General features: G+C 44.9%; 2 protein-coding genes across 2 annotated transcripts in view; one reads left to right on the top strand and one right to left on the bottom strand.

Moving 5' to 3' along the window:
• The window catches only part of rtf2 (replication termination factor 2), a 187,693-nt gene that overhangs the window by 8,251 nt on the left and 152,743 nt on the right, over positions 1 to 26,699 (top strand). Inside the window, exons 2-5 of the mRNA XM_080205137.1 lie at positions 12,720 to 12,814; positions 15,164 to 15,257; positions 22,974 to 23,113; positions 23,974 to 24,052. Coding sequence (XP_080061263.1) covers positions 12,720 to 12,814; positions 15,164 to 15,257; positions 22,974 to 23,113; positions 23,974 to 24,052 — 408 coding nt within the window. The remainder of the gene's footprint in view (positions 1 to 12,719; positions 12,815 to 15,163; positions 15,258 to 22,973; positions 23,114 to 23,973; positions 24,053 to 26,699) is intronic.
• The window catches only part of gcnt7 (glucosaminyl (N-acetyl) transferase family member 7), a 44,287-nt gene continuing 40,718 nt past the window's right edge, over positions 23,131 to 26,699 (bottom strand). The window contains exon 5 of the mRNA XM_080205136.1: positions 23,131 to 23,438. Coding sequence (XP_080061262.1) covers positions 23,434 to 23,438 — 5 coding nt within the window. The 3' untranslated portion in view covers positions 23,131 to 23,433. The remainder of the gene's footprint in view (positions 23,439 to 26,699) is intronic.

The following is a 26,699-nucleotide window of genomic DNA, read 5'->3' as shown; positions in this document are numbered from 1 at the left end:
TATAGGATTCCATGATTATTCATCAATTGGAGTACCCTCATCCACACACTTAGAATTTTTTGAGCATGTAAATATCAAATTTGTTAGGCATGACCTCCCTCTGACAAAACCTGACTATCCCTGATCAAACATTCTCTCAAATGGAGGTAGTTTCTCTTCTTCAGAATCTTCTGCAGTAGTTTTCCAGCCACAGACATGAGACTCAGTGGTCTGTAGTTCCATGGTTTCTCTACAACCTTTCTTAAATAGATCACTTTTGCTGTTCTCCAGTGCTCTGGCACTTCCGCGATGGTCAGGGAGGAATTAAAAATTTGGGTCAGAGCCCCTGCAATTTCCTCCCTTGATGCACCTTCCAGCTTGGGGCACAATTCAGCTGCACCTGGAGATTTGTCCACTTTTAAGCTGGTCAATACCTCCAATAGCTTGTCACTTCCTATAATAATTTTCTCTAGAGCCTCACAGCCTCTCTTCCCGAGTTCCATTCTCATGGGTGAAGACAGATGTGAAGTATTCATTTAACACTCTGCCAATGTCCTCTGCCTCCACCCACAGATTTCCCCCTTGATCCCTAATGGGCCCTACACTTTCCCTGGTTATCCTCTTCCCTTGATATACTTACAGACTATCTTAGGATTTTCCCTACTTTTACTAGCCAGAGCTTTCTCTTATCTCCTCTTTGCTTCCTAATTGATTTCTTAAACTCCATTGTGCACTTTCTGTTCTCCATTAATGCCTCTGCAGACTTACTCCCTTTATACTTGTTAAAAGCCTCTTTACTTTCTCATTTATCCTGAATGTCTCTAGTCATCCATGTTTCTCTGGGTTTGTTACATCTTCCTATTACACAAGAGGGAACATGTTGGGCCTGTAGCCTCCCCATTTCATCTTTGAACACCCCTCAGTGCTCTTCTGTAGACTTCCCCACAAGTAACTCGTTCCAGTCTACCTTGGCCAGATCCTGTCTAATTTTATTAAAATCTATTCTCCCCCAGTTAGCCCCCTCCTCATCTGTTTTACCTTCAGTACTCCTGGCATTGACGTAGAGGCCCTCCAGCCTTGTCTTACTCCCTTGAAACTTACTGCCACTGTCGGTCCTTCTGACCTGATTGCTTTTCTATTTTATACTGTGTCCCTATTCTGCTAACGGTCTGGGTCCCCTCCCCCTGCCAAACTAATTTAAATTCTTCCCAACAGCAATAGCAAATCCACCAGCAAGAATGTTAGTCCTGCTCTAGTTCAGATGTAGACTGTCCCAAAAAATGGTACCAGTGGTCCAGGAATCTAAAACCCTGCACCAACTCTTAAGCCACCCATTCATCTGTTGTATTCTCCTATATCTGTACTCACCAGCTCATAGCACTGGGAGTAATCCTGAGATTACAACCCAAGAGGTCTTGCTCCTTAGTCTATTGCCTAACTCCCTATATTCTTGATGCAAGACTTCGTTCGTCTTTCTACCGTTGTCATTTAAAACAACATGTACCATGACCTCTGCCTATCACCCTCCTCTTCAGGATGCTCTGCAGCCGTTCAGTAACCTCCCTGACTATGAAGTCCCCTATGACTATTGCTCTTCTGCACTTTGATCCTCCGTGCTGAACAAAAATGCCAGCCGTGGCACCACTGCACTGGCTGCTGCTGCTGTTTTCCCCTGATGGCCATCCTCCCCACTGCACCCAAAACGGTATACCTGTTAGAGAGGGGGACTGCCATCGGGAATTTCTGCACTGGCTGTCTGCCCTTTTTGGCAGACACCCATCTATCTGCCTAATCTTGGGTGTGATCACGTTTCTGAAACTCTTGATGCTTTCTGCCACCTAGTTGCTCCAATCGAACCACATGGTCTGTGAGAGTTGCCATTGGATGCACTTCCTACAGATGCGTAGTCATCTGGAAAGCTGAAAGTGTCATGGACCTCCCACATCTCACACTGCACCCCTTTGACTGACATTTCTAATGTTAATTAATCAATCACTTTAAAATAAATAGTCACTAAATTTAGTAGTAATTAAGCCCTTCTTTCCTTGTCCTAGTCCAATCAATTCTAGCCCTTACTGATTTAAAATCACAATATATAGTTTCAAACTACAAAAAGTGATAGAAGTTCAAAAGACTTACCGACCTGACCTCCTACTTGCCAATTAGCACCCTCCCTTGTAGTCTCTGCTGCCTATTTCACCTAATTCCAAAAGCACACTCACGTAGCCAGGCAGCAGTCACAGTGCAAACTATTGCAGAACTGTATATCCAACTGCTCTGAAATAAATCAGTGTGTGGATTATAACAAGTGTCATCTTTCCAAATTAGTCAAGCTGCTTTCAGGTCAAGATGCAAGTATCCAGTTTAGATTGTAAGATGTTATGAATGGTACACTCCCTTTATTTTTAAATTCCTTCAAGAGTGGGAGCATCGGTGTCAAGATCCAAATTGTTGCCTATCTGTAATTGCTCTTGAGAAGGTGGTGGTGAGCTGCTTACTTGAGCTGTCAAAGTCCATGTGGTGTAGGTACATCCACAGTGCTGTTAGGGAGGGTCTTCCAGAATTCTGTCCAATGAGAACGAAGGAACAGTCCCATAGTTCCAAGTCAAGACGGTGTGTAACTTGGAGGGGAACTTGCAGGTAATGGTGTTTCAAGCTTCTGCTGCCCTTGTCATTCCAGATGGTAGAGTCTGCAGGTTTGGAAGGTGCTAGAAGGCTTGGTGAGTTCCTGCAGTGCATCTTATAGATAAGACACAATGCTACCGTGGTGCAGTGGTTGTAGAAGGAATGGATGTTTAAAGTGGTGGATGGGGTACAAATCAAGTGGGCGGCATTATCCTGGATGGCATTGGGCTTCTCGAATATTGTTGGAGCTGCTCGCATCTAGGGAAGTGGAGAGTATTCCATTACAATCCTGAGTTGTGTCTTGTCGATGGTGGACAGGCTTTGGGGCATCAGGAGGTGAGTTACTGGTTCAATCGAGTTCTGTTCAAAGATAACTAGCTGGATGTTATTGTTGGGAGATAGTGTGATTGTAATGCTTTTGAACATTAAGGCATCTCCCCGTATCCTATGATTCCCTGAGAGACCAAAAAGCTGTCTATCCCAGTCTTAAATGTACTCAATGATGGGGTATTCCTGATCCTCTGAGGTAGAGAATCCCAAAGGTTCAAAATCCTTTGAGGAAAGAAATTTCTCCTTATCTCAGTCCTAAATGATCAGCCCATTATCCTGAGGCTATGCCCCCTCTGTTCGAGATTCCCCAACCAACGGAATAATCTCTCAGCGTCTATCTTAAGCTCTTTCAAAATATTATAGGTTTCAAATGAAAACCTTCAATAAAATAATTCATTAAAAAAATTATAGGTTTCAATGAAATTGCCCCTTACGCTTCTAAACTCCTGACAATAAAAGACCAATTTACATAGCCTCTCATCATAGGATAGCCCTCTCATCCCAGGGAGCAATGGAGAACAGCTTTGCTGTACTGCCTCCAATGTAAATATATCCTTTCTTCAGTGAGGAAATTAAAACCACATGGTATTCCAAATATGGCCTCACTAAAACCCTGTACGTTTGCAGCAAGATTTCTTTATTCTTGTACTTCAATCTCCTTGCTAAGTACTAACATGCTATTTGGCTTCCTAATTGCTGCACTTTCAAGCTAACTTTCAGTGTTCTTTGAACAAACACATCTAAGTCTCTGAACAGTGACATTTACAAGTTTCACACCTTTCAAATAATGTTCTGCTCTTCTATTTTTACAACCAAAGTGAATAACTTCACATTGCCCTATATCTCTCATCTGGCATCTTATCAAACACCCACCTAACCTGTCTACATCTGTTTGAAGCGTCTCTGTGTCCTGCTCACTGCTTGCCACCTTGCTTGGTATCATCAGCAAACTGGAATATGTTATTCTCTGGTTGAGATTTTATGGCCACACTCATCCCAAAATCGTAAAATCCCACCCAAGGTCAACGGACATTTCCATGGTCTGCCCCTCGCCTGCTCCGATTCCCATGGCGGGTGAGACAGTAAAATCACAGCCTCTCTCTTCATCTAAGTCATTAATATAGATAGTAAATAGCTTAGTTGCCAGTACATATAAAATCCAACAAGAGAGGGGGCAGCATTGGACCTAGTTTTAGGGAATGAAGCCTGCTAAGTGTAGAAGTTACAGTGGGGGAGCCTTTTGAAGATATGGAAAGGGACAAAGGTGGACCAGAAATAAAGGTTCTGAATAGGGGGAGGGCCAATTTTATTAGGATAAGATAGGATCTGGCCAGAGTTAACTGGTAGCAGTTAGGAAAATTTACACCAGAGCAGTAGGATTCATCTAAAAAGGAAATAGAAAGCGTACTGGGCCAACCTATTCCCATGAAAGTGAAAGGTGGGAGCAATACATTCAGAGAACCCTGGCTGTCAATGGATGTCCAGGGTTGGATAAGGAAAAAAAGTGAGGCTTATGGCAGATACTGAGGGCTCAAAGCAGCAGAAGCCCTAGAAGAGTATAGAAAGTGCAGGACATTATGCAAAAAAAATTAGGAAAGTGAAGAGAGAGCATGAGAAAACACTACTGGGTAAAATAAAGGAAAATCCAAAGGTGTTTTATAAGTATATTAAGGGCAGGAGGATGACCAGGAAAAGAGCAGGACTCATTAGGGACCAACATTGTAATTTATATGTGGAGCAGGGAGACATAGGTAAGGCTTTAAATGAGTACTTTGCATTATGATCATTATGGAGAAGGATTATGTAGGTCTAGGCATCTGCCATCAATAAAAATTCTGACAACACCAGGCTTCAGTCCAACCGATTTATTTGACAGTAAACTCACTAGCTTTCGGGTTAGTCCCTTCGTCAGGTGAATGGAGTGTTCTGGCCTCAGACAGAGCATATAAAGCACAGACAGTTTACAGATTACTGATTAGAATGCGAATCTTTACACCTAACCTGCTGTTCAAGTCCTAAAGTGGCTAACAATGCGAGTGGAAGGAGCACTGATCACAAGTTAAAGAGATGTGTATTGTCTCCAGACAGTACAGTAAGTGAGGTTTTGCAAACCTAGGCAAGTCACGGGGGTTACAGATGGTGCGACTGTAATATTGAGAGGGAGGAGGTATTACCGGTCTACAGGTGGATAAATCCTCAGGCCCAGATGAGCTGTATCCCTGACGGCTCTGAAAATAATTTTCAGATTTTCTCTGGTCATGATGTGGATATGCCGGCGTTGGACTGGGGTAAACACAGTAAAAAGTCTGACAACACCAGGTTTCAGTCCAACCGATTTATTTGACAGTAAACTCACTAGCTTTCGGGTTAGCCCCTTCATCAGGTGAACTGAATTCAAAATTGGCTTAGTGGCAGGAAGCAGAGGGTGATGGTCGAAGATTGTTTTTATGGGCAGAAAAGTGGTAAATGGAGCTTATCCCTGGAAAGTGGTAAATGGAGCTTATCCCTGGAAAGTGGTAAATGGAGCTTATCCCTGGGAAGTGCATTTTGGGAAGACTAAAAAAGGGAGAGAATATAAAATCAAAAGTCAGACCCTAGGAAGTATAGAGGATCAAAGGGACCTTGGGGTGCATGTCATAACGACAGCAGGATAGGTGGATAATGTGGTTAAGAAGGCATACGGGATACTTGCCTTTATTAACTGAGACATTGAATGTAAAATTGATCCATATAAAACACTGGTTAGGCCACAGCTGGAATACTGTGTACTGTTCTGGTCCCTACATGATAGGGAGGAAGTGATTGCACTAGAAAAGCTGTAGAGAGATTCACAAGATATTGCCTGGGCTGGAGTATTTCAACTATGAAGAGAGGCTGGATAAGCAGACGTTGTTTACCTTGGAGCAGAGAAGGTTGAAGGGGGATCTGATCGAGGTGTATGGTTGAATTTCTGATGCAGATGGAGGATGAGAAAGTAGGGCCCCAAACCTGGGTCCTCTGTTCGAATGGAGGGGAGTATGATAAGATGAGGGCGGAATTGGCTAATGTAGATTGGGGGCGCAGATTGGTTGGTAGGATGGCTGAGGAACAGTGGAGGATTTTTAAGGAGATCTTTCTCGGTACTCAGCAGCAATATATTCCGATGGTAAAGAAAGACTGTAAGAAAAGGGATAACCAGCCATGGTTATCGAAGGAAATAAAGGAGACTATTAAATTAAAAGCGGATGCGTTCAGAGCGGCTAAAAATAGTTGGCAAGTAGAAGATTGGGAAAGATTTAAAAAACAACAAAGAATGACCAAGAAAGGAAAGATAGAGTATCAAACTAAACTAGTTCTAAATATAAAAAATGATAGTAAAACTTTTTACAAATATATAAAGAAGAGGAGACTGGCTAGAGTGAATGTTGGACCCTTGGAGGACGAGAGGGGGGATTTAGCGGTGGGTAACGAGGAAATGGCTGAGGCTTTAAATAAGTTTTTTGTGTCGGCCTTCACGGAGGATGACACAAATAGCTTGCCGAATATTAAAGATAGAAGGATGGTAGGAGATGAGGTCCTTAATGCAATTACTGCCATTAGAGAGGTGGTGCTTGATAGACTAATGGAAACGAAGGTAGACAGGTCCCCAGGACTGGATGGAATACATCCCAGCGTTCTGAAAGAAATGGCAGAGGTGATAGTAGATGCCTTAGTAATGATTTATCAAAATTCGCTGGACTCTGGGGAAGTGCTGGAAGATTGGAAAACGGCTAATGTTACGCTGCTGTTTAAAAAAGGTAGCAGACAAAAGGCGGGGAATTATAGGCTGGTTAGTTTAATGCCTGTAGTTGAAAAATGCTAGAAGCCATCATCAAAGAAGAAATAGCAAGACACCTAGAAAAGAACGGTGCAGACGCAGCACGGATTCGTGAAGGGGATGTCGTGTTTAACAAATTTATTGGATTTCTATGAGGATGTGACTAGTGCGGTAGACAGAGGGGAACCGGTGGATGTGGTGTTTTTAGATTTCCAGAAGCCGTTCGATAAGGTGCCTCACAAAAGGTTGCTGCAGAAGGTTAGGGTGCACGGAGTTGGGGGTAAGGTGTTAGCGTGGATTGAGGATTGGTTATCTAACAGGAAGCAGAGAGTTGGAATCAATGGGTGCTTTTCTGGTTGGCAGTTGGTGACTAGTGGAGTGCTGCAGGGATCGGTGCTGGGGCCTCAACTGTTTATCATTTACATAGACGGTCTGGAGGAGGGGGCTGAGTGTAGGGTAACAAAATTTCTGATGACACAAAGATGAGTGGAAAAGCGAATTGCGTGGAAGGCGCGGAAAGTCTGCAGAGAGATCTGGATAGGCTGAGTGAGTGGGCGAGGACCTGGCAGATGGAGTATAACGTTAGCAAATGTGAGGTTATCCACATTGGTAGAAATAATAGTAGGAGGGATTATTATTTAAAGGGTGAAAAGCTGCAGCATGCTACAGTGCAGAGGGACCTGGGGGTCCTTGTGCACGAGACGCAAAAACCCAGTCTGCAGGTGAGCAGGTGATCAACAAGGCGAATGGAATGTTGGCCTTTATCGCGAGGGGGATGGAATATAAAAGCAGGGAGGTCTTGCTGCAACTGTACAGGGCACTGGTGAGGCCGCAGCTAGACTACTGTGTGCCGTTTTGGTCCCTGTATTTGTGAAAGGATATATTGGCCTTGGAGGGAGTACAGAGAAGGTTCACCAGGCTGATACTGGAGATGAGGGAGGTTAGCTTATGAAGAGAGATTGAATAGACTGGGTCTGTACTCAATACAGTTTAGAAGGCTGAGGGGGGATTTTATAGAGACGTATAAGATAGTGAAGGGGATGGATAGGGTAGAGGTAGAGAGATTCTTCCCACTTAGAAAGGATAGCAGAACTAGAGGGCACAGCGTCAAAATGGGGGAGGGGGGGTGAATCTCTGAAATTTTCTGCCCATTGAAGTGCGGAGGCTACATCGTTGAATATATTTAAGTCACGGGTAGATAGATTTCTGATAGACAAGGGAATTGAGGCTTATGGGGAGAAAGCGGGAAAGTGGAACTGATTCACTTCAGATCAGCCATGACCTCATTGAATGGCAGGGCAGGCGCAAAGGGCTAGATGGCTTACTCCTGCTCCTATTTCTTCTGTTCTTCTGTACAAAATTATGAGGGACATAGGATAGATAAGAAGAAACCTTTCCCCTTAATAGAGGGATCAACAAGCAGAGCGCATAGATTTAAGGTAAGGGGCAGGAGGTTTATTGGAGATTTCAGGAAAAACTGTTCCACACAGAGGGAGGTAGACATCTGGAACTTGCTGCCTTGAAGGGCAGTAGAGACGGGTAGACAGAGGGGAACCGTTGGATGTGGTGTTTTTAGATTTCCAAAAGGCGTTTGATAAGGTGCCTCATAAAAGGTTGCTACAGAAGATTAGGGTGCATGGAGTTGGGGGTAAGGTGTTAGCGTGGATAGAGGATTGGCTGCCTAATAGGAAGCAGAGAGTTGGTATCAATGGGTGCTATTCTGGTTGGTGGTTGGTGACTAGTGGAGTGCCGCAGGGATCGGTGCTGGGGCCTCAACTATTTACCATTTATACAGATGATCTGGAAGAGAGGGCTGAGTATAGGGTGACGAAATTTGCTGATGACACGAAGATGAGTGGAAAAGCAAATTGCGTGGAGGGTGTGGAAAGACTGCAGAGAAATCTAGATAGGCTGAGCGAGTGGGCGAGGACCATTTCTGAAAGAAATGGCAGAGGTTATAGTGGATGCCTTGGTGGTTATTTTCCAGACGTCGCTGGATTCCGGGGAAGTGCCGGAAGATTGGAAAACGGCTAATGTTACGCCGTCGTTTAAGAAGGGTGCCAGGCAAAAGGCGGGGAATTATAGGCCGGTTAGTTTAACGCCTGTGGTAGGTAAAATGTTAGAATCCGTCATTAGGAGGAAATTGCGAGGCATCTTGAAGGGAATTGCTTGATAGGGCAGACGCAACACGGTTTCATTAAAGGGAAGTCGTGTCTGACAAATTTACTGGAGTTCTATGAGGATGTGTCTAGGGCAGTGGATAGAGGAGAGCCGGTGGATGTGGTCTTTCTGGATTTTCAGAAGGCGTTTGACAAGGTACCTCACAAGAGGTTATTGCAGAAGGTCGAGGGACATGGAGTTGGGGGTAGGGTGTTAGCGTGGATAGAGGATTGGTTGTCAAATAGGAGACAGAGAGTGGGGGTCAATGGGTGCTATTCGGATTGGCAGTTGGTGACTAGTGGGGTGCCCCAGGGGTCGGTGCTGGGGCCTCAGCTATTTACCATTTATATAGATGATCTGGAGGAGGGAACCGAGTGTAGGGTGTCGAAATTTGCTGATGACACCAAGATTGGGGGAAAGGCAAATTGTGTGGAGGGTGTGGAGAGTCTGCAGAAGGATCTAGATAGGCTGGGCGAATGGGCCAGGAAATGGCAAATGGAATTTAATGTTGGCAAGTGTGAGGTGGTCCACTTTGGTAGGAAGGACTATTACTTATGTGGCGAAAAACTGCAGCAGGCGACGGTGCAGAGGGACCTCGGGGTCCTTGTGCATGAGTCGCAAAAACCCAGCTTGCAGGTGCAGCAGGTGGTCAGGAAGGCGAATGGGATGCTGGCCTTCATAGCGAGGGGGATTGAATATAAAAGTAGGGAGGTCTTGCTGCAGCTGTATAGGGCATTGGTGAGGCCGCAGCTGGAGTACTGTGTGCAGTTTTGGGCGCCGCACCTGCGCAAGGATATTTTGGCCTTGGAGGGAGTGCAGAGGAGGTTTACTAGGCTGACACCGGAGTTGAGGGGGTTGAGCTATGAGGAGAGGCTGAATAAACTAGGCTTGTACTCGTTAGAGCTTAGAAGAATGAGGGGAGATCTCGTAGAGACGTATAAGATGATGAATGGGATGGATAGGATAGAGGTGGAGAGACTCTTCCCGCTCAAAAAAGACAGTAGGACTAGGGGGCACAGCCTCAAGATAAAGGGGAGGCGGTTTAGAATGGAGTTGAGGAGGAACTTCTTCACTCAAAGGGTGGTGAATCTCTGGAATTCTCTGCCCGTTGAAGTGGTGGAGGCTGCCTCGCTAAATATTTTTAAGACGCGGGTTGATGGGTTCTTGATAAGAGAGGGGATTAAGGGTTATGGGGAGAGGGCGGGAAAGTGGAACTGAGCCACGACAGATCAGCCATGATCTTATTGAATGGCGGGGCAGGCTCGAAGGGCTGTTCTTATGACCTGGCAGATGGAGTATAATCTTAGCAAGTGTGAGGTTATCCACTTTGGCAGAAATAATAGTAGGAGAGATTATTATTTAAAAGGTGAAAATCTGCAGCATGCTATGGTGCAGAGGGACCTGGGGGTCCTTGTGCACGAGTCGCAAAAACCCAGTCTGCAGGTGCAGCAGTTGATCAAGAAGGCAAATGGAATGTTGGCCTTATAGCGAGGGGGATAGAATGTAAAAGTAGGGAGGTCTTGCTGCAACTGTACAGGGTACTGGTGAGGACGCAGCTGGAGTACTGTGTGCAGTTTTGGTCGCCGCACTTGCGCAAGGATATATTGGCCTTGGAGGGAGTGCAGAGGAGGTTCACTAGGATGATAGCAGAGATGAGGGGTTTGGACTATGAAGAGAGACTAAATAGACTGGGTCTGTACTCGTTGGAGTTTAGAAGGATGAGGGGGGATCTTATAGAGACGTATAAGATAATGAAGGGGATGGATAGGGTAGAGGTAGAGAGATTCTTCCCGCTTCGAAAGGATAGCAGGACTAGAGGACACAGCCTCAAGATAGTGGGGGGGCGGGGGAGTTTAGATCGGAGTTGAGGAGGAACTTCTTCACTCAAAGGGTGGTGAATCTCTGGAATTCTCTGCCCGTTGAAGTGGTGGAGGCTACCTCGCTAAATATATATTTAAGTCACGGGTAGATAGGTTTTTGATAGACAAGGGAATTAAGGGTTATGGGGAGAAAGCGGGAAAGTTGAACTGATCCACTTCAGATCAGCCATGATCTTATTGAATTGCGGGGCAGGCTTGAAGAGCTAGATGGCCTACTCTTACTCCTATTTCTTATGTTCTTATGAACCCTCACAACATTTAAGCAGATTTAGATGAGCTCTTGAAATTCCATAGCGTACAAGCTACAGATGAAGTGCTTGAAAATGGGATTAGAATAGGTAGGTGCTTAATGGCCAGCACAGACATGATGGGCCAAAGGGCCGCCTCCTGCCCTGTTAAACTCTATGGCCAACTGGTTATGACTGCTTTCTGGGATAATGTGTTCAGATAACCCCGCCCCCACAATGTCCGTAACTCAAACTCCAACTCAGTGACTTTGAGCTGAAGTTAGCTAAGCTGGAAATACTTAGTGCAGATATGGTTGCCTGTCATTACAGTGCAGTTCCAGATTCCCACAAGCTGCAGTCATGGCACACAACCAGCTCTGCCGTTTATGTCAACTGCATTTATTTCATTAATCAATCAGTTAATAACTTTACACAGAGAAAATAATAAAAAATTGCATCCACCCATAGCTTAGAGACAAGGAAGAAAATACTCTAACCACTGGGGACTGAAAGAAAGCTGAAAAAGAGGCACAACTTCCCATCTGAACCAAATTCCCAATGCACACTCTGTATACGTCTCTCCAGCTTAGTCTCCTTTCCATCTGTCCCCTTATTTCATCAGTCTGTTCTTGTGCTGAGTAATCCTTAGTATGCCATTGTGCCATGCCACCTCTAAAGGTATGTTCTATCCTACCTTCAGGACAGCCCAGGAATGGTGGTGATCTTTGTCACATTGGCTGTAAGTTTTAATTTAGTGAGCATGACTATGTCAGGCTGTTTCGTGATTAATCTGTGGGCAACAAGGTGGCTAAAGATGGTGCAAGAGCGAGGTGACCTCTTGCAAGCTGTGCCCAGCACACATTCTAATTCTATCTTTTACTCTCGTTCACTCTCCCATTTCCTTCTCTATGAATGGTATGCTTTGTCTTTTCGCTGTATGCTAATACGCATGACAATAATAAATCAATTCAAATCGGTGATTAAGCATTGCTACTTCACAGCACCAGGGACCTAGGTTCATTTCTGGCCTTGGCTGACTATGTGGAGTCAGATATGTTCTCCCTGTGTCTGCATGAGTTTCCCCCGGGTGCTTCAGTTTCCTCCCACAGTCCAAAGATATGTAGATTAAGTGAATTGGCCATGTTAAATTGCCTCTTAGTGTCCAACAATGGTGGATTAGCCATGATAAATGTGCGGGGTTACGGGATAGGGTGAAAGGGAGCACTTGGGTGTGATGCTGTTTTGCAGCATTGGTGCAGACTCGATGGGCTCATTAGCCTCTCTCTGCATTGTACGGATTCTGTGATAGCTCTCCAAGATGTTAGTGAAAAAGACCCATAAAATCTATTGGGTTGAGTATACATTAGCTGTTCCTAGGTCGATGCCAGGTGGTCAGTCCAGTTCTGTTTGTGTTTGACTTTCCTGTAGTAGTTTGATATAACTCAGGGACTTGTCATAAGTAACCTGGGGGAGAGATATTCCAGAGGCAGATACAGAAGAAAATTGGGCTATTTTTTCTTTCGAGTGCTTGGGTGATTAGCTTGAGTGCATGAACCCTTACAATAAAATTTGCATGGATGCAAACATTTGATAACTTAAAGGGTTGTCTTATGCACGGCTTATAGGGAATTTATAATTTGCTGCACAGGTTAGAGGGAACATTGATTAGAAGTGGAATAGGGAATGTTCCAATCCTAATGTAGATTTGTGTTTCTTTGTCAGGTTGACAAAAATGCCACATTGGCAGCCCGTTGGAATTACTGTGCCATCAGTCAGAGACCACTGAGGAAACCCATCGTCGCCTGTGATCTTGGAAGGTAGAATCTAAATCAGTAGAAAATAGTCAATTGGAGATAATTCTATCCCATTCCTGATTTATCCCTTGTCAGGAATGAGTTACTTTGCAGAATTCTCAGATTCTGACCTGTGTTTGTAACTGCAATTTTTATATGGTTGGTCCAGCTAAGTAGCCGATATTGCTGTAGGAGGATTCAGTGATGGTAATACCACTGAATGTCAAGGGGCAATACTTAGATTCTGACTTGTTTGGTATAGTCATTGCCTAGCACTTGTGTGACGTTGACACTAAGGTCGTTTATCAGCCCAAGCCTGGGTGTTGGCCAGATAATTGGCCTTCAACAACCACAAGCATCTTCGTTTTTGTTAGGTATTGATTCCAGTCGGTGAAGTTTCCCTCCCCATTGACTTCAAATCTGCTAGGATGCCTTGATGCTAAAGATATCAGGTCTGGTAGTCAATGCATGTGTCCACAGTGTCAGCTGTATATCAATGCTTTAATGAGGTCTGGTGCTGCGTGGCCCTGACTGAACCCAAACTGAGCATTGGCGAGCAAGTTACTACTGATTAAGTGCCACTTCATAGCACCTCCCATCACTTCGCTGATGATTGAGAGTAGACTGATATGGCAGTAATTATCTGGAGATGCTGGCTTTGGACTGGGGTAAACACAGTAAGAAGTCTCACAATACCAGGTTAAATTCCAACAGATTTATTTGGTAGCAAATGCCATGAGCTTTCAGAGCGCTGCTCCTTCATCATGTGAGTGGGAATTCTAGTCACAAACAGGACATATAAAGACACAAACTCAATTTTCAGAATAATGATTGGAATGCGAGTCTTTACAGCTAATCAAGTCTTAAAGGTACAGACAATGTGAGCAGACAGAGCGTTAAGCACACGTTAGAGATGTGTATTGGCTCCAGACAGAGCAGTTAGAGGTTTTGCAAGTCCAGGCAAGACGTGGGGGTTATAGATCGTGTGACATGAACCCAAGATCCCGGTTGAGGCTGTCCTCGTGTGTGGAACTTGCCTGTTAGTCTCTGCTCAGCGACTCTGTGGTGTCGTGTGTCGTGAAGACTGCCTTGGAGAACGCTTACCTGAAGATCAGAGGCCTCCTCCATCCTATCAAGCACTCATCCTCAAAAAACATGGCCCCTCTCCTTCGTGAGCACTGAAGAAAAGTATTCATTCAACGCCTCACTTTTTTCATCTGACTCCATGCACAAGTTCCCGCTACTATACTTGACTGGTCCTAACCTCACCCTGGTCATTCTTTTATTTCTCACGTAAGAGTAAAAAGCCTTGGGGTTTTCTTTCATCTGACCCGCCAAGGACTTCTCATGTCCCCTCCTCGCTCTCCTAAGCCCTTTAACTTATTCCTAGCTACCTTGTAACCCTCAAGCAACCCAACTGAACCTTGTTTTTTCATCCTTACACACTCTTCCTTTTTCCTCTTAACAAGACATTCAACCTCCTTTGTGTACTATGGTTCCCTCACTTGGCCATTCCCTTCCTGCCTGCCAGGGACATACCTATCAAGGGCACGCAGTATTTGTTCCTTGAAAAAGCTCCACTTTTTATTTGTGCCCATACCTGACATTTTATGCTCTAAGTCTTGCCTAATCGCATCATAATTTCCTCTGCCCCAATTATAAACCTTGCCCTGTCATGTGACCCTATTCCTCTCCATTGCAATAATGAAGAACACTGAATTGTGATCACTATCTCCAAAGTACTCTCCCACAAACAAATCTAACACTTGGCCTGGTTCATTACCCAGTGCCAAGTCCAATGTGGCCCCACCTCTTGTAGGCTTATCCACATATTGTGTCAGGAAACTCTCCTGCACACACTGTACAAAAAGTGTCCCATCCAAACTATTTGACCTATAAAGGTTCCAATCAATATTTGGAAAATTAAAGTCACCCATAATAACTACCCTATGACCTCCACACCTATCCATAATCTGTTTTGCCATTTCCGCGTCCACATCTCTATTACTATTTGGGGGCCTGTAGAAAACTCCTAACAACGTGACCGATCCTTTCCTATTTCTAACTTCTGCCCATATTACCTCAGTAGGCAGATCACCCTTGAAATTCAGCAGCCGTTAAACAATCCTTGAGGGGTATGGCTCTTTGGAACTGCAAGATTCAGTTATACTACTCAAAACGAATGCATGAGTAAAACGCTGTTATATATATCTTCCATTATTTTATAATTCTTCAGTTTCCATGGTCTTGTATCAATCTGCATAGGTTTTTTTTCAGTTCAGCTTATTTTTCCTCTCTTTACTGCAATTCTTTATTTGGTGTTTAGCATTTGATGTTGATGTTCTCTCTGACAAATCATTGTTTTGATTTTAGATTATACAACAAGGATGCTGTCATTGAATATTTATTGGACACATCTCCTGAAAAATGTGTTATAGAGACTGCAACGCACATTAAAAGCCTTAAGGTGAGTTTCTTACCTGACAAATTAACATGTGCGTGGCTGTAAAACTGGCTACCTGTTCTAGACCTGCATTTTGTTTAATCTTTCATGGGATGTTATCATCACTGGGAAGGCCAGTATTTATTCTCCTTCAGTCCACGTGACGTAGATAGATCCGCAGTGTTGATGGGAAGGGAGCTCCACGATTTTGACTTTGTGTCAGTGAAGGAACAGCAACATGTTTGAATCAGGGTGGTGTGTGACTTGAAGGGTAACTTGCAGGGGATGGTGTCTGTTGCCTTTATTCTTCAAGGTGAGGTTTGGAACGTGCTGTCCAAGGAGCCTTGGTGAGTTGCTGCAGAACATTTTGTAGATGGTGTACATTGCTGCCATTCTGCTCACTGATGGAGGAGTGAATGCATAAGAACATAAGAAATAGGAGCAGGAGTAGGCCAACTAGCCCTTCGAGCCTGCCCCGCCATTCAATAAGATCATGGCTGATCTGTCTTGGCTCAGTTCCACATTCCCGCCCTCTCCCCATAACCCTTAATCCCCTCTCTTATCAAAAACCCATCAACCCGCGTCTTAAAAATATTTAGCGAGGTAGCCTCCACCACTTCAACGGGCAGAGAATTCCAGAGATTCACCACCCTTTGAGTGAAGAAGTTCCTCCTCAACTCCGTTCTAAACCGCCCCCCCTTTATCTTGAGGCTGTGCCCCCTAGTCCTACTATCCTTTCTGAGCGGGAAGAGTCTCTCCACCTCTATCCTATCCATCCCATTCATCATCTTATACGTCTCAATGAGATCTCCCCTCATTCTTCTAAACTCTAACGGAGTGTAACGGACTGTTCACACTCTTAAGGAGTGTGAACAGCCAATAACAAGTACATTGGTGAGAGCAAGATACATATACACACACACACACACACACACACACACACAAACAAACCCTGCCCCCCTCCCCCTCCCCCTCCCATCAGCCTGGCAGAAGTGTCCCTCAGAATTCAACAGAGGGGATGTGGAGCAAGGGTGAGAGGGGAGGGGAGGTGAAGTGGGGGGAGAGGGAAGGTGAGTGTGACCTGGGGCGAGGCGAAGTGATGGGGTTTGCAAGAGGGAGCGGGAGATGAAGTTGGGGGCAATGCGGAGAGGAGAAGTGAGGAGGGACCAAAGGGGAGAGGGAGTTTGGGGGGGGGGGGGGGTGGTGTGTGAGGCAGAGAGGGGAAGTGACAGAGGAAGAGGAAGAAGTGAGGTGAGGGGGGCCAAGGGAGAGAGGGGAGGTGAGGATGGCAAGGGGGGACAAGGGGGAGAGGTGGTGAGGGGGCATGCCTCTTCTCCCCTCTCCTCCATTACCCCTTCCCCTCTCTCCTACCCTCACCCCAGGCTAGGGGGGTTGCAAGGGATGGGAGGGTGTGATGAGAGGGGAGGTGACGGAGGCATAGGGAGAGCGCAGGGGAGAGGGGTGAGAGGAGGGAGGGTTAATGGGGGAGAGGGGAGGAGGGGGAAGGGTTAATGGGGAGAGGGGAGTTGAGGGAGAGGGGAGGTGAGGGGGCTGTCGTGGAGAGGGGAGGTGGGGGGGCGTGGGGGAGAGGAGAGGGGAGGTGAGGGGGCATGGGGGAAGAGGGGAGGGGAAGGATAGGTGATGGGGAGAGGGGTGGATGAGGGGGTGGACTGGAGAGAAGGGTGGGTGAGGGTGCGGAGAAGAGTGATGGTGGAGGGTGAAGGGGAACAGGAGTGCGGAGTCAGGCGGAGGAGCATCGGGAGTGATGGGAGAGGGGGAATGGGGAGCAGGAGTGAGGGGGAGAGTGGGGATGGAGACGAAAGGGAGAATGGGGATTGGGGCAAGAGCCAGGGGCAAGGGGGAGAAAGGGGGTTAGGAGGAGGGTGGCGTGAGAGTGAGGGGATGTGGAGAAAGGGCGTGTGGGAGAGGATGAGAAGGGAGAAAGTGAGAAGGAGTGGGAGGGGTAGGGAATAAGGTTGGAGGAGGAGGGGGCAAGGTGGATGGGGTGGAGTCACAGCAGCAGAGGGCAAGGGGGTGGGATGGGGATGAGGATGAGGCTGGAGGAGGAGGGGCAAGGTGGAGGGGATGGGGATGAGGTGGAGTGGGCAGGTTGAGGGTGAGTGGGCAGGGGAAGGACAAGCATGTGAGGGGGAGGGGTGGAGGATGAACAAAGTGGAGTGAAGGAGAGGACGTGGTGGTTGAGAGCTGCTGGCGGTCAAGGGGGAGACGAGGGGGATGGGGGTGTCAATGGAAGGGGCATGAGGGTGACTAGGGAGAGCTGGTGAGGTGGCAGAGGAGAAGAGGCATATGAAGGAGTGGAGTGAGAGCAACAGGAGGTGAGAGTGGCGAGGTGGGACTGCAGCGATTCAAGAAGAAAGCTTGCCGCCATTTCCCCCATGAGATGGGCAGTAAATGACCTTGTCAGTGATAACCACATCTTAAAAGTTTAATAGGAATGCTCAGATATTTTTGAGGTTTACTTTGCAAAGGAGAACAGATGCACAAACTGAGGTTGCGAGTATTTTTGTCGTGGATGAGCTTTGCTCAGTGTCTATGCTTCTGCCTTGCTGATGTAGTGTTTATCTACTATCGACACCGCAAACTGCGGACGGCACATCCACATCGTGTTTAATCATTGCCACTAGAGGGTATGAAACACCCATTCAATGATACCATGGCAGGACTATCAGATAACCAGGCCATCTTATCAGTAATGTTGAAATGTAGAGGCACAGAATTGGTGCCTGATCAGTTTTATTTATCATTTGCAAATGTAATTATTTTTAAATGGAGACTTGTGCTACCATGTCTTGAATTTGAAATGGAATCAAGTTTGCCAATTCACATTTGACAAGACCCTTTTAAAAAAATTTTGATGCTGCGTTTTCAAACAATATATTCAAGTTTTTTCACTTGTCAGTTTTTACAGCTCTGCTCCATTTGTAAAACAAAAACCATTCATGGGATGTGGGCATCTCTGGCTAGACCAGCATTTATTGCCCATTGCTAGTTGCCCTTGAAAAAGTAATGGTGAGTTGCCTTTTTGAACTGCTGCAGTGCATGTGGCGTAGATACGTCCACAATGCTGATAGGGAGAGAGTTACAGGATTTTACCCAGCAAGAGTGAAAGAACAGTGGTATATTTTCAGATCAGTATGGTGAATGACTTGGAGGGGAACTTCCAGCTAGTGGTGGTATTTCCATTTGTTGCCCTTGTCCTTCGAGATGTTAGTGGTCTTGTGTTTGCAAAGTGTTGCCTAAGCGTCTTGTAAATAGTATGCACGTTGCCTTTGTGCCTCGGTGGTGGAGGGAGTGAATGTTTGTGGAAGGGGTGCCAGTCAAGTGGGCTGATTTGTCCTGTTTGTTGCTAAGTTTTGTGATGTTGGAGGTGCACTCATGTCCTACTGGTGGGACAGAACATACCCAGGGATGGTGCTGTCTCAGACATTGTTTGTAAGGTATATGAGCGTGTCACATTATTGCTGAACTAGTCAGTGAGATAGCTGTCCCAATTTTGGCATAAGCCTCCAGATGTTAGGAAGGAGAATTTTACAGTGTCAATAGGAAGTCTGATCCTGGGACGCCGATCAGTTTTACTCCTTTTTGACTTTCTACGATATGATTCAACTGACTGACTTGCTCAGCCATTTCGGAGGATATTTATTAGCCGCATTGCTGTGGGTCTGGAGTTATTGTTAGCCCAACCAGATAAGGGTGGCAGATTATCTCCCCTAAAGGACATAGTGAATCAGATAGTTATAAGATTCAGCCCTCTGTCTCTATATGTGTGTTCTTTGAGGATTGTTAATTTTGTGAGCCCCCGATATAGCTGTCCCAGTTGATGAGCAGTATCAACTTTGTTTATGACTGTGACACGCTGCAGTGACAATGGTTGATGCCTCTCCGAAACAATGGAGAAGGTTTTAACTCCTCAAAACATATTCCCTGGCACTGATGTAAAATGGGCCTCCATATCTTTTGTCTTCTGCTGAAAGGAACCACAGCTTTCTTTGTACATGGAGGTGTTGGGGGGTGGGGGGGGGCATGGGAGAGAATAATAAATGAATAATTATTCATTTCTGTTTATGATATCCAGTCTAAAATGGCCTGTTCTCTGGCTGATCAAAGATTAGCCATGATCTTATTGCAGGCTTGAGGGGCCAGATGGCCTATTCCTGCTTCTAGTTCTTCTGCTCTTATGTTCCTCGACATCTTGGTGCAGAAAACCATCCTGTATGGATTCCACGAATTCATACTCTACAGGATTCTTACCAATTTGATTCTCCGAATCTATACACAGATGAAAGTCACCCATAAATACAGATGTTCCTTTATTGTTTGCATCTCTAATTTTGGCACAGCGATTAGCACTTCTGCCTCACAGCGCCAGGGACCATGGTTCGATTCTGGCCTCGGGTGACTGTGGAGTTTGCATGTTCTCCCTGTGTCTGCGTGGTTTCGTTAGGATGTTCCTGATTGCTTCCACAGCCCAAAGATGTGCTGGTTAAGTGGATTGGCCTTGCTAAATTGCCCCTTAGTGTTCAAAGATGTGCAGGTTAGGTGGATTGGCCTTACTGAATGCTGTGGGTGATGGCACAGAGTGAAGGGGAAGGCTCTTTCGAAGAGTCATTGCAGACATTATGGACTGAACGCCTTCATTCTGCAGTGTTTCTGTTTAATGTCAGCCCCAACATCAACACTACAGTTTGGGGGTCTGTATACAATCCCACTAACATTTTTTTTGCCCCTTAGTGTTTCTCCGTTCTACCCATACAAATTCCTCATTGCTGGGAGTTAAATATCCTCCCTCACATTGCATTAATTTCCTCTTTAATTAACAATGCAACTCCGCTGCCTTTTCTTTTTATCTATCCTTCTTAAATACTGAATACCCTGGGACATTCAGTTTCCATCTCTGGTCAATTTGCAGCCATGTCTCTGTGATAATGATAGTATCACACCCATTTACTTCTATTTGCGTGATTAATTCATCAACTTTATTGTGAATCCTCTGCACATCAAGACACAAAGCCTTAAAGCTTGCCTTTTTCACATTCCTTGTCTCTTTTGCATTATTTTTCAACATGGCCCCTTTTGATTCTGGCCCTTGATTTCTCTGCCTATCAGTTTTGTTATTCCCCTTTCTGTCTTTTGTTCTTGTCTGTCCCCCTGCCCCGACTCTTTGCATATGTTCCCATCCCCCTGCCATTTTTGATTAAAGCCTCCTAACCACCAAGGACATTAGTCCCCATCCTGCCCAAGTGTAACCTGTCTGGTTTGTACTGGTCCCATTGGTCCAAAACAGGTTCCAATGTCCCAGGAATTTGAAACCTTTTCCCTGCACCATCTCTTCAGCTGCATATTTGGCCTATATATCGTACTATAGCTGCTCTAACTGGCACACGGCACTGGTAATAATCCGGAGGTCACTACCTTTGAGGTCCTACTTTTCAATTTTGGGTGCCGTACTTACGCAAGGATATTTTGGCCTTGGAGGGAGTGCAGAGGAGGTTTACTAGGCTGATACCGGAGTTGAGGGGGTTGAGCTATGAGGAGAGGCTGAATAAACTAGGCTTGTACTCGTTAGAGTTTAGAAGAATGAGGGGAGATCTCATTGAGACGTATAAGATGATGAATGGGATGGATAGGATAGAGGTGGAGAGACTCTTCCCGCTCAAAAAAGACAGTAAGACTAGGGGGCACAGCCTCAAGATAAAGGGGGGGCGGTTTAGAATGGAGTTGAGGAGGAACTTCTTCACTCAAAGGGTGGTGAATCTCTGGAATTCTCTGCCCGTTGAAGTGGTGGAGGCTGCCTCACTAAATATTTTTAAGACGCGGGTTGATGGGTTTTTGATAAGAGAGGGGATTAAGGGTTATGGGGAGAGGGCGGGAAAGTGGAACTGAGCAGCGACAGATCAGCCATGATCTTACTGAATGGCGGGGCAGACTCGAAGGGCTGGATGGCCTACTCCTGCTCCTATTTCTTATGTTCTTATGCCGGAGTTGAGGGGGTTGAACTATGAGGAGAGGCTGAATAAACTAGGCTTGTACTCGTTAGAGTTTAGAAGAATGAGGGGAGATCTCATTGAGACGTATAAGATGATGAATGGGATGGATAGGATCGAGGTGGAGAGACTCTTCCCGCTCAGAAAGGACAGTAGGACTAGGGGGCACAGCCTCAAGATAAAGGGGGGGCGGTTTAGAACGGAGTTGAGGAAGAACTTCTTCACTCAAAGGGTGGTGAATCTCTGGAATTCTCTGCCCGTTGAAGTGGTGGAGGCTGCCTCGCTAAATATTTTTAAGACGCGGGTTGATGGGTTTTTGATAAGAGAGGGGATTAAGGGTTATGGGGAGAGGGCGGGAATGTGGAACTGAGCCACAACAGATCAGCCATGATCTTATTGAATGGCGGGGCAGGCTCGAAGGGCTAGTTGGCCTACTCCTGCTCCTATTTCTTATGTTCTTATGTTCCTAGTTCCCTATATTCTGCTTTTATCCCTTTTATTGCATATGTTGTTTATACTACGGCCACTACTGTTTACCCTCCCACTCCAGAATGTCCTCTAGATGCTTTGAGACATTCTTGACCTGGGAGGCAACATACTATCTTGGAGTCTTGTTTGCAGCCTCAGAAATGTCTCTCTATTCCCCTGACAATTGAATCCCCTATAATGCATTTTCATGCTTTTTACTCCTTCCCTAAGTAGCAGAGGCAACTGTGGTGCAATGAATTTGGATGTTGCTGCTTTCCCAAGTGACAGTAATACCAATGGTATCCAAAGTTGTATTTATTTTGCAGGGAAATGGCCACAATAGAATACTGCACTGCCTGCCTAGTCCTCCTGCTCTGCCTGGTGGTCACCCATTCCCTTCCTGCCTGTGGAGTCTTAGCCTACTGTGTGACCACCTCTAAGTGCTATCCACTATTCTGTGCCTCACGGATGTACCACTTGGCCCCAGCAACTGCTCCAGCTCTAAAACCCAGGAGTCCAGGGACTCCTTGCATACATGCTGGCCCAGGCCCTGGAAGTGTTCCCAGCTCCCCATGTAGAGTAGGAGGTGCTTACCACAGTTTTAAGCTCTCTCGCTATGACTTACTCAATTAAATAAATCTTTTGGAAGATATTTAAAATCAAATAATGTCAATTACTCCTTCTTCCCTGGTCCTCACTACTTTACAAACTGTAAGTGATAAAATTAGTAAATACTTTCCTGATCTTACTCACCCAGTCAGCTGCTCTCAGCTGTCCCATGTCACTTCTGAATCTTGATGTCACCTCAGGAGGTCCAAACTGCAAGCAAGCACTCAGATTTCTCACTGCACTCTTGCACTTTTTTCATTTTCCCTACATTCAGCCCTCTCCCTTGTAGCCTATACTCCACCTCTAGATGCTGCTGGCTGACTGTCTGTGCTGGTGCCATTCTCTCGCACTCTCCTCTGGGTGTTGTTCTGCATCTCCTCTGAGTTCTGCTAGCAAGCATGAGCACATTTTTCCCCTGAAGATTAATCTGAAATCTAGTTCCGTGATCATATATTCTGAATGACCTAATGAGATTAATTTTATCAATTTGAGCTAAGTTGTTCTGAGATGATTTGGTTTTTAAAATGCATTCTGTCTCAAGACCTGAGCTGAAACTACCCATCAAGAAAAAGCAACCAACATCACCTTCTCCAGATAAAGTTTATTAGACTAAGACATGGGGACTTGTTTTTCAGTGATTTTTTTTTTAAATCCTTAGGATGTGAAGCAGCTAAATTTGACTGACAATCCAGCCTGGAAAGGTGACCAGGCCAATACAAAAGGTGACAAGTATGAGGATATGCAGCGTGCTGCTTTCATCTGTCCCGTGGTTGGTTTGGAGATGAATGGACGACAAAAGTGAGTGGTTTGAATTTTATTTATCTTTGACGTTAGGCCTGTGCTACTGGTGGGAATGACAGGCACAAATGAATGTAACTAATGCATTTAAATGCAAATACATTTCACTGATGGGCTGTAGACAATACAAATGTTTGGTTGTTATACAAAAAAAAATCTTCTGCCAGGACAACTTTCTGACCATTGAAGCAGGAACTCACTTTGTCCCCAAGTCTGTAGAAACCCTCTTAATTTGACTGCTTAGTGCGGCCCAAAATGCTTCTCTGCTGTCTAGCTTTTTTTCCTTGTGGTGTTAGCTTTGTTCCATTGCTATTTCACCATCATTCTAGGAAAAAGAAAATGGCCATTATTCCTGTGGTGACAATAGATCCAAAGCTACAGAATCAGTATTTCTCCCAGAGAACATGAATTATTCCTATAACTCCATCTTGGTATATGCAATTGTTCCATAAATCATAGATGAATACCTGTGGTATTCATCTATCGATTCGAGATTGAAAGAGGAAACATTTGAATCAACGCATAATGGGAAGAGCACTTGAACACTTTATCAGCTGGTTGACAGCAAAACTCCAGTAATCTACTCCTGACGGAGATGATCTGGGAAACTTGAGTTTAAAAATGTTTATCAAGCAATATTGCACAGAAGGACAGTGACATTGATTGAGCTGTATTAGCAACGCGCCCTCTCCCCCTTTCCATGCGTCCCACCCTCCAACCATGAGACCCCCTGTCCTTTCTTCCCCATTCCATCCCCCTCTTCCATCTTCCCTGTAGCACCTCTCTCACTACCTCTACATTTAGAATCTAGGTCAAGCTTTATAAGGTTTCTTGTTATGAGCTCATTGATTTCCTTTCAGATTTTGCTACCTCCGTGCCTGTGGCTGTGTCTTCTCAGAGCGTGCGATGAAAGAGATCAAGACTGAAGTTTGTCACAAGGTAGGGAATTGGAAAGCTATCTGCACTAGACTGCAAGTCTTGCTGAATGTTTACTATAAGAGTACAAATATGCCTGGTTGGAGAAAACAATTCCTGCCTCTTTGAAAAATTCCTTTTGCCTCAAGTTCAATATTCAAACTGGTTGCCTGCTCTCATCGACCAATCATTATTATCTTTCCTCACGATACCCAGGCCTTCCAGTATAAATTTAAATTTTCTTTACAACCTTTTTGCATTTGCAAATCATTGCTGTTATTTTCATCTTCACAATACTTTTAATACTATCAATTGTAGCCTTAACAATTGCACTAAATGCAGACTGTTTGGAGGTATTGTAAATCCAGAAGGTTGTTGAATTGACTGCTAATCACTTGTCAGTATGGGAGCCTTTGTGAGATGGAACTGTACCAGGCCCATAACTGAGAGGTTGGTGGATCAAGACCATCCTCTGCTATTTACATTCACATTTGCATCAAGAAGAAATCCTCTGCTGTTATCCAGTAGCAGATCGCAATTTTGACTGTTTCTCCTGTGGCCTAGTGGTATAGGTCATTGAACTGGTAATCTGTAAACCTAGGGCAATGCTCAGAGGTTCCAGGTTCAAATCCCACCACAGTAGATGGTAAACTGCCCTGTGGTAAGTATGGGGGAGCTAAAGAATTTCCAGCAGCGAGCAGATGTTTTGAATGTCGAATTTGAATTTTGGTTCGCTAATGTAAATGAATTTGCCTTCAGGCTCGACTTGACTTGTATCCAGTGTGTATCAGAGTATTTTTCAACTATAGGGGGCATGGTTAGTAAGTTTCCAATGACACTAAGATTTGTGGCATAGTGGACAGTGAAGAAAGTTATCTCCAATTGCAACGGGATCTTGATCAATTGAGCCAGCGGGCTGATGAATGGCAGATGGAGTTTAATTTAAACAAATGCGAGGTGATGCATTTTGGTAGATTGAAACAGGGCGGGACTTGTTCAGTTAATGGTAGGACACTGGGGAGAGTTACAGAACAAAGAGATCTAGGGGTACATGTTCATAGCTTCTTGAAAGCGGAGTCACAGGTGGACAGAGTGGTGAAGAAAGCGTTTGGCATGCTTGGTTCCATTGGTCAGAACATTGAATATAGGAGTTGGAATGTCTTGTTGATGTTGTACAAGACATTTGTAAGGCCCCACTTGGAATACTGTGTGCAATTCTGGTCACCCTGTTATAGAAAGGATATTATTAAACTAAAAAGAGTACAGAAAAGATTTACTGGGCACTTGATAGATTGAGTTATAAAAATGGTTGGATACACTGGGACTTTTTACTTTGGAGTGTAAGAGGCTGAGAGATGACCTTATAGAGCTCTATAAAATAATGAGTGGCATAGATTAGATAGATAGTCAATACCTTTTCCCAAAGGTAGAGGAATCTAAAACCAGAGGGCATAGGTTTAAGGTGAAAGGGGAGAGATACAAAAGTGTCCAGAGGGGCAATTTTTCACACAGAGGGTGGTGAGTGCCTGGGGCAAGCTGCCAGAGGTAGTCATAGAGGTGGGTACAATTTTATCTTTCAAAAAGCATGTAGATAGTTACATGAGTACAATGGGTATAGAGGGATATGGGCCACATGCGGGCAATTGGGATTTGCTTAGGGGTTTTAAATAAAAAAGGGCAGCGTGGACAAGTTGGGCTGAAGGGCCTGTTTCCATAAATCTCTATGACTCTATGCTGGGGAATCCATGGTGTCATTTTAAAGTTAGAACCCAGCTATTTAGGCATGAAATCAGAAAGCACTTGTTCAGATAAATGGCAGTGGGAATCTGGAATGTTCTTCCCACAGTGACTATGAATACTGGGTTACTTGAAATTTTGAAGAATGATAGAATACTTTGTGTTTCAGGGTAGAGAAATGGTTTTGAGATGCAGATTACCCATGATCAAACTGAATGATGGAATGGCCTCCCCAAACTGGATGACCCACTCCTGCTGTTCTGTTCAGTTCGATAGTGTTCCCTTAGCTGAAATATTGAAAATTTTTTGCTGAAGAACCTTGCATAGTCATTCGAGTTTTTACAATGATGCTTCCGGAATTATTACTTTTGTTTTCAAAAATGGAGTTAGCTTCAGTTCAGACTTTTCCCTTCCACTTGTTAAGCTTTATCTGTTGATTTGTTTATGCTCTTTTTCAAGTTCATTTCAAAGTCAAGGCTTGATACGATCAGTTAGTACGCCATTTATGTCATGTACTGTCTTCAGAAGGATCCTTGTAATACAAATCACGTTGCATAGGGAAATGACTGCAAATGGGCCTATACCTTAATCAACCTGAGGGGCCAACAGTATGATTGTTTTGAATGAGGAAGGCATCTCTAAGTAATTTTAAGGTTGAATATTAAAACAAGAGTATTGTGTAACTTTTGAAATGATTTTTTTAATACATCAGTATTCTACTGTAGGGCGGCACAGTGGCTAGCACTGCTGTCTCTCAACGCCAGGGACCCAGGTTTGATCCTTGGCTCGGATGACTGCAGAGTTTGCATGTTCTCCCCGTGTCTGCGTGTGTTTCCTCCCATAGTCTGAAAGACATGATGGTTAGATGGATTGACCATGCTAAATTCTCCCTTAGTGTACCCAAACAGGTACCAGAGTGTGGCGACTCGGGGAA

The sequence above is a fragment of the Carcharhinus amblyrhynchos genome, chromosome 16 (genome assembly GCF_965287045.1).
Source record: "Carcharhinus amblyrhynchos chromosome 16, sCarAmb.v2.hapA, whole genome shotgun sequence".
NCBI classification, from domain to species: Eukaryota; Metazoa; Chordata; class Chondrichthyes; order Carcharhiniformes; family Carcharhinidae; genus Carcharhinus; species Carcharhinus amblyrhynchos.
This window is presented reverse-complemented; position numbering and strand designations above follow the sequence as displayed.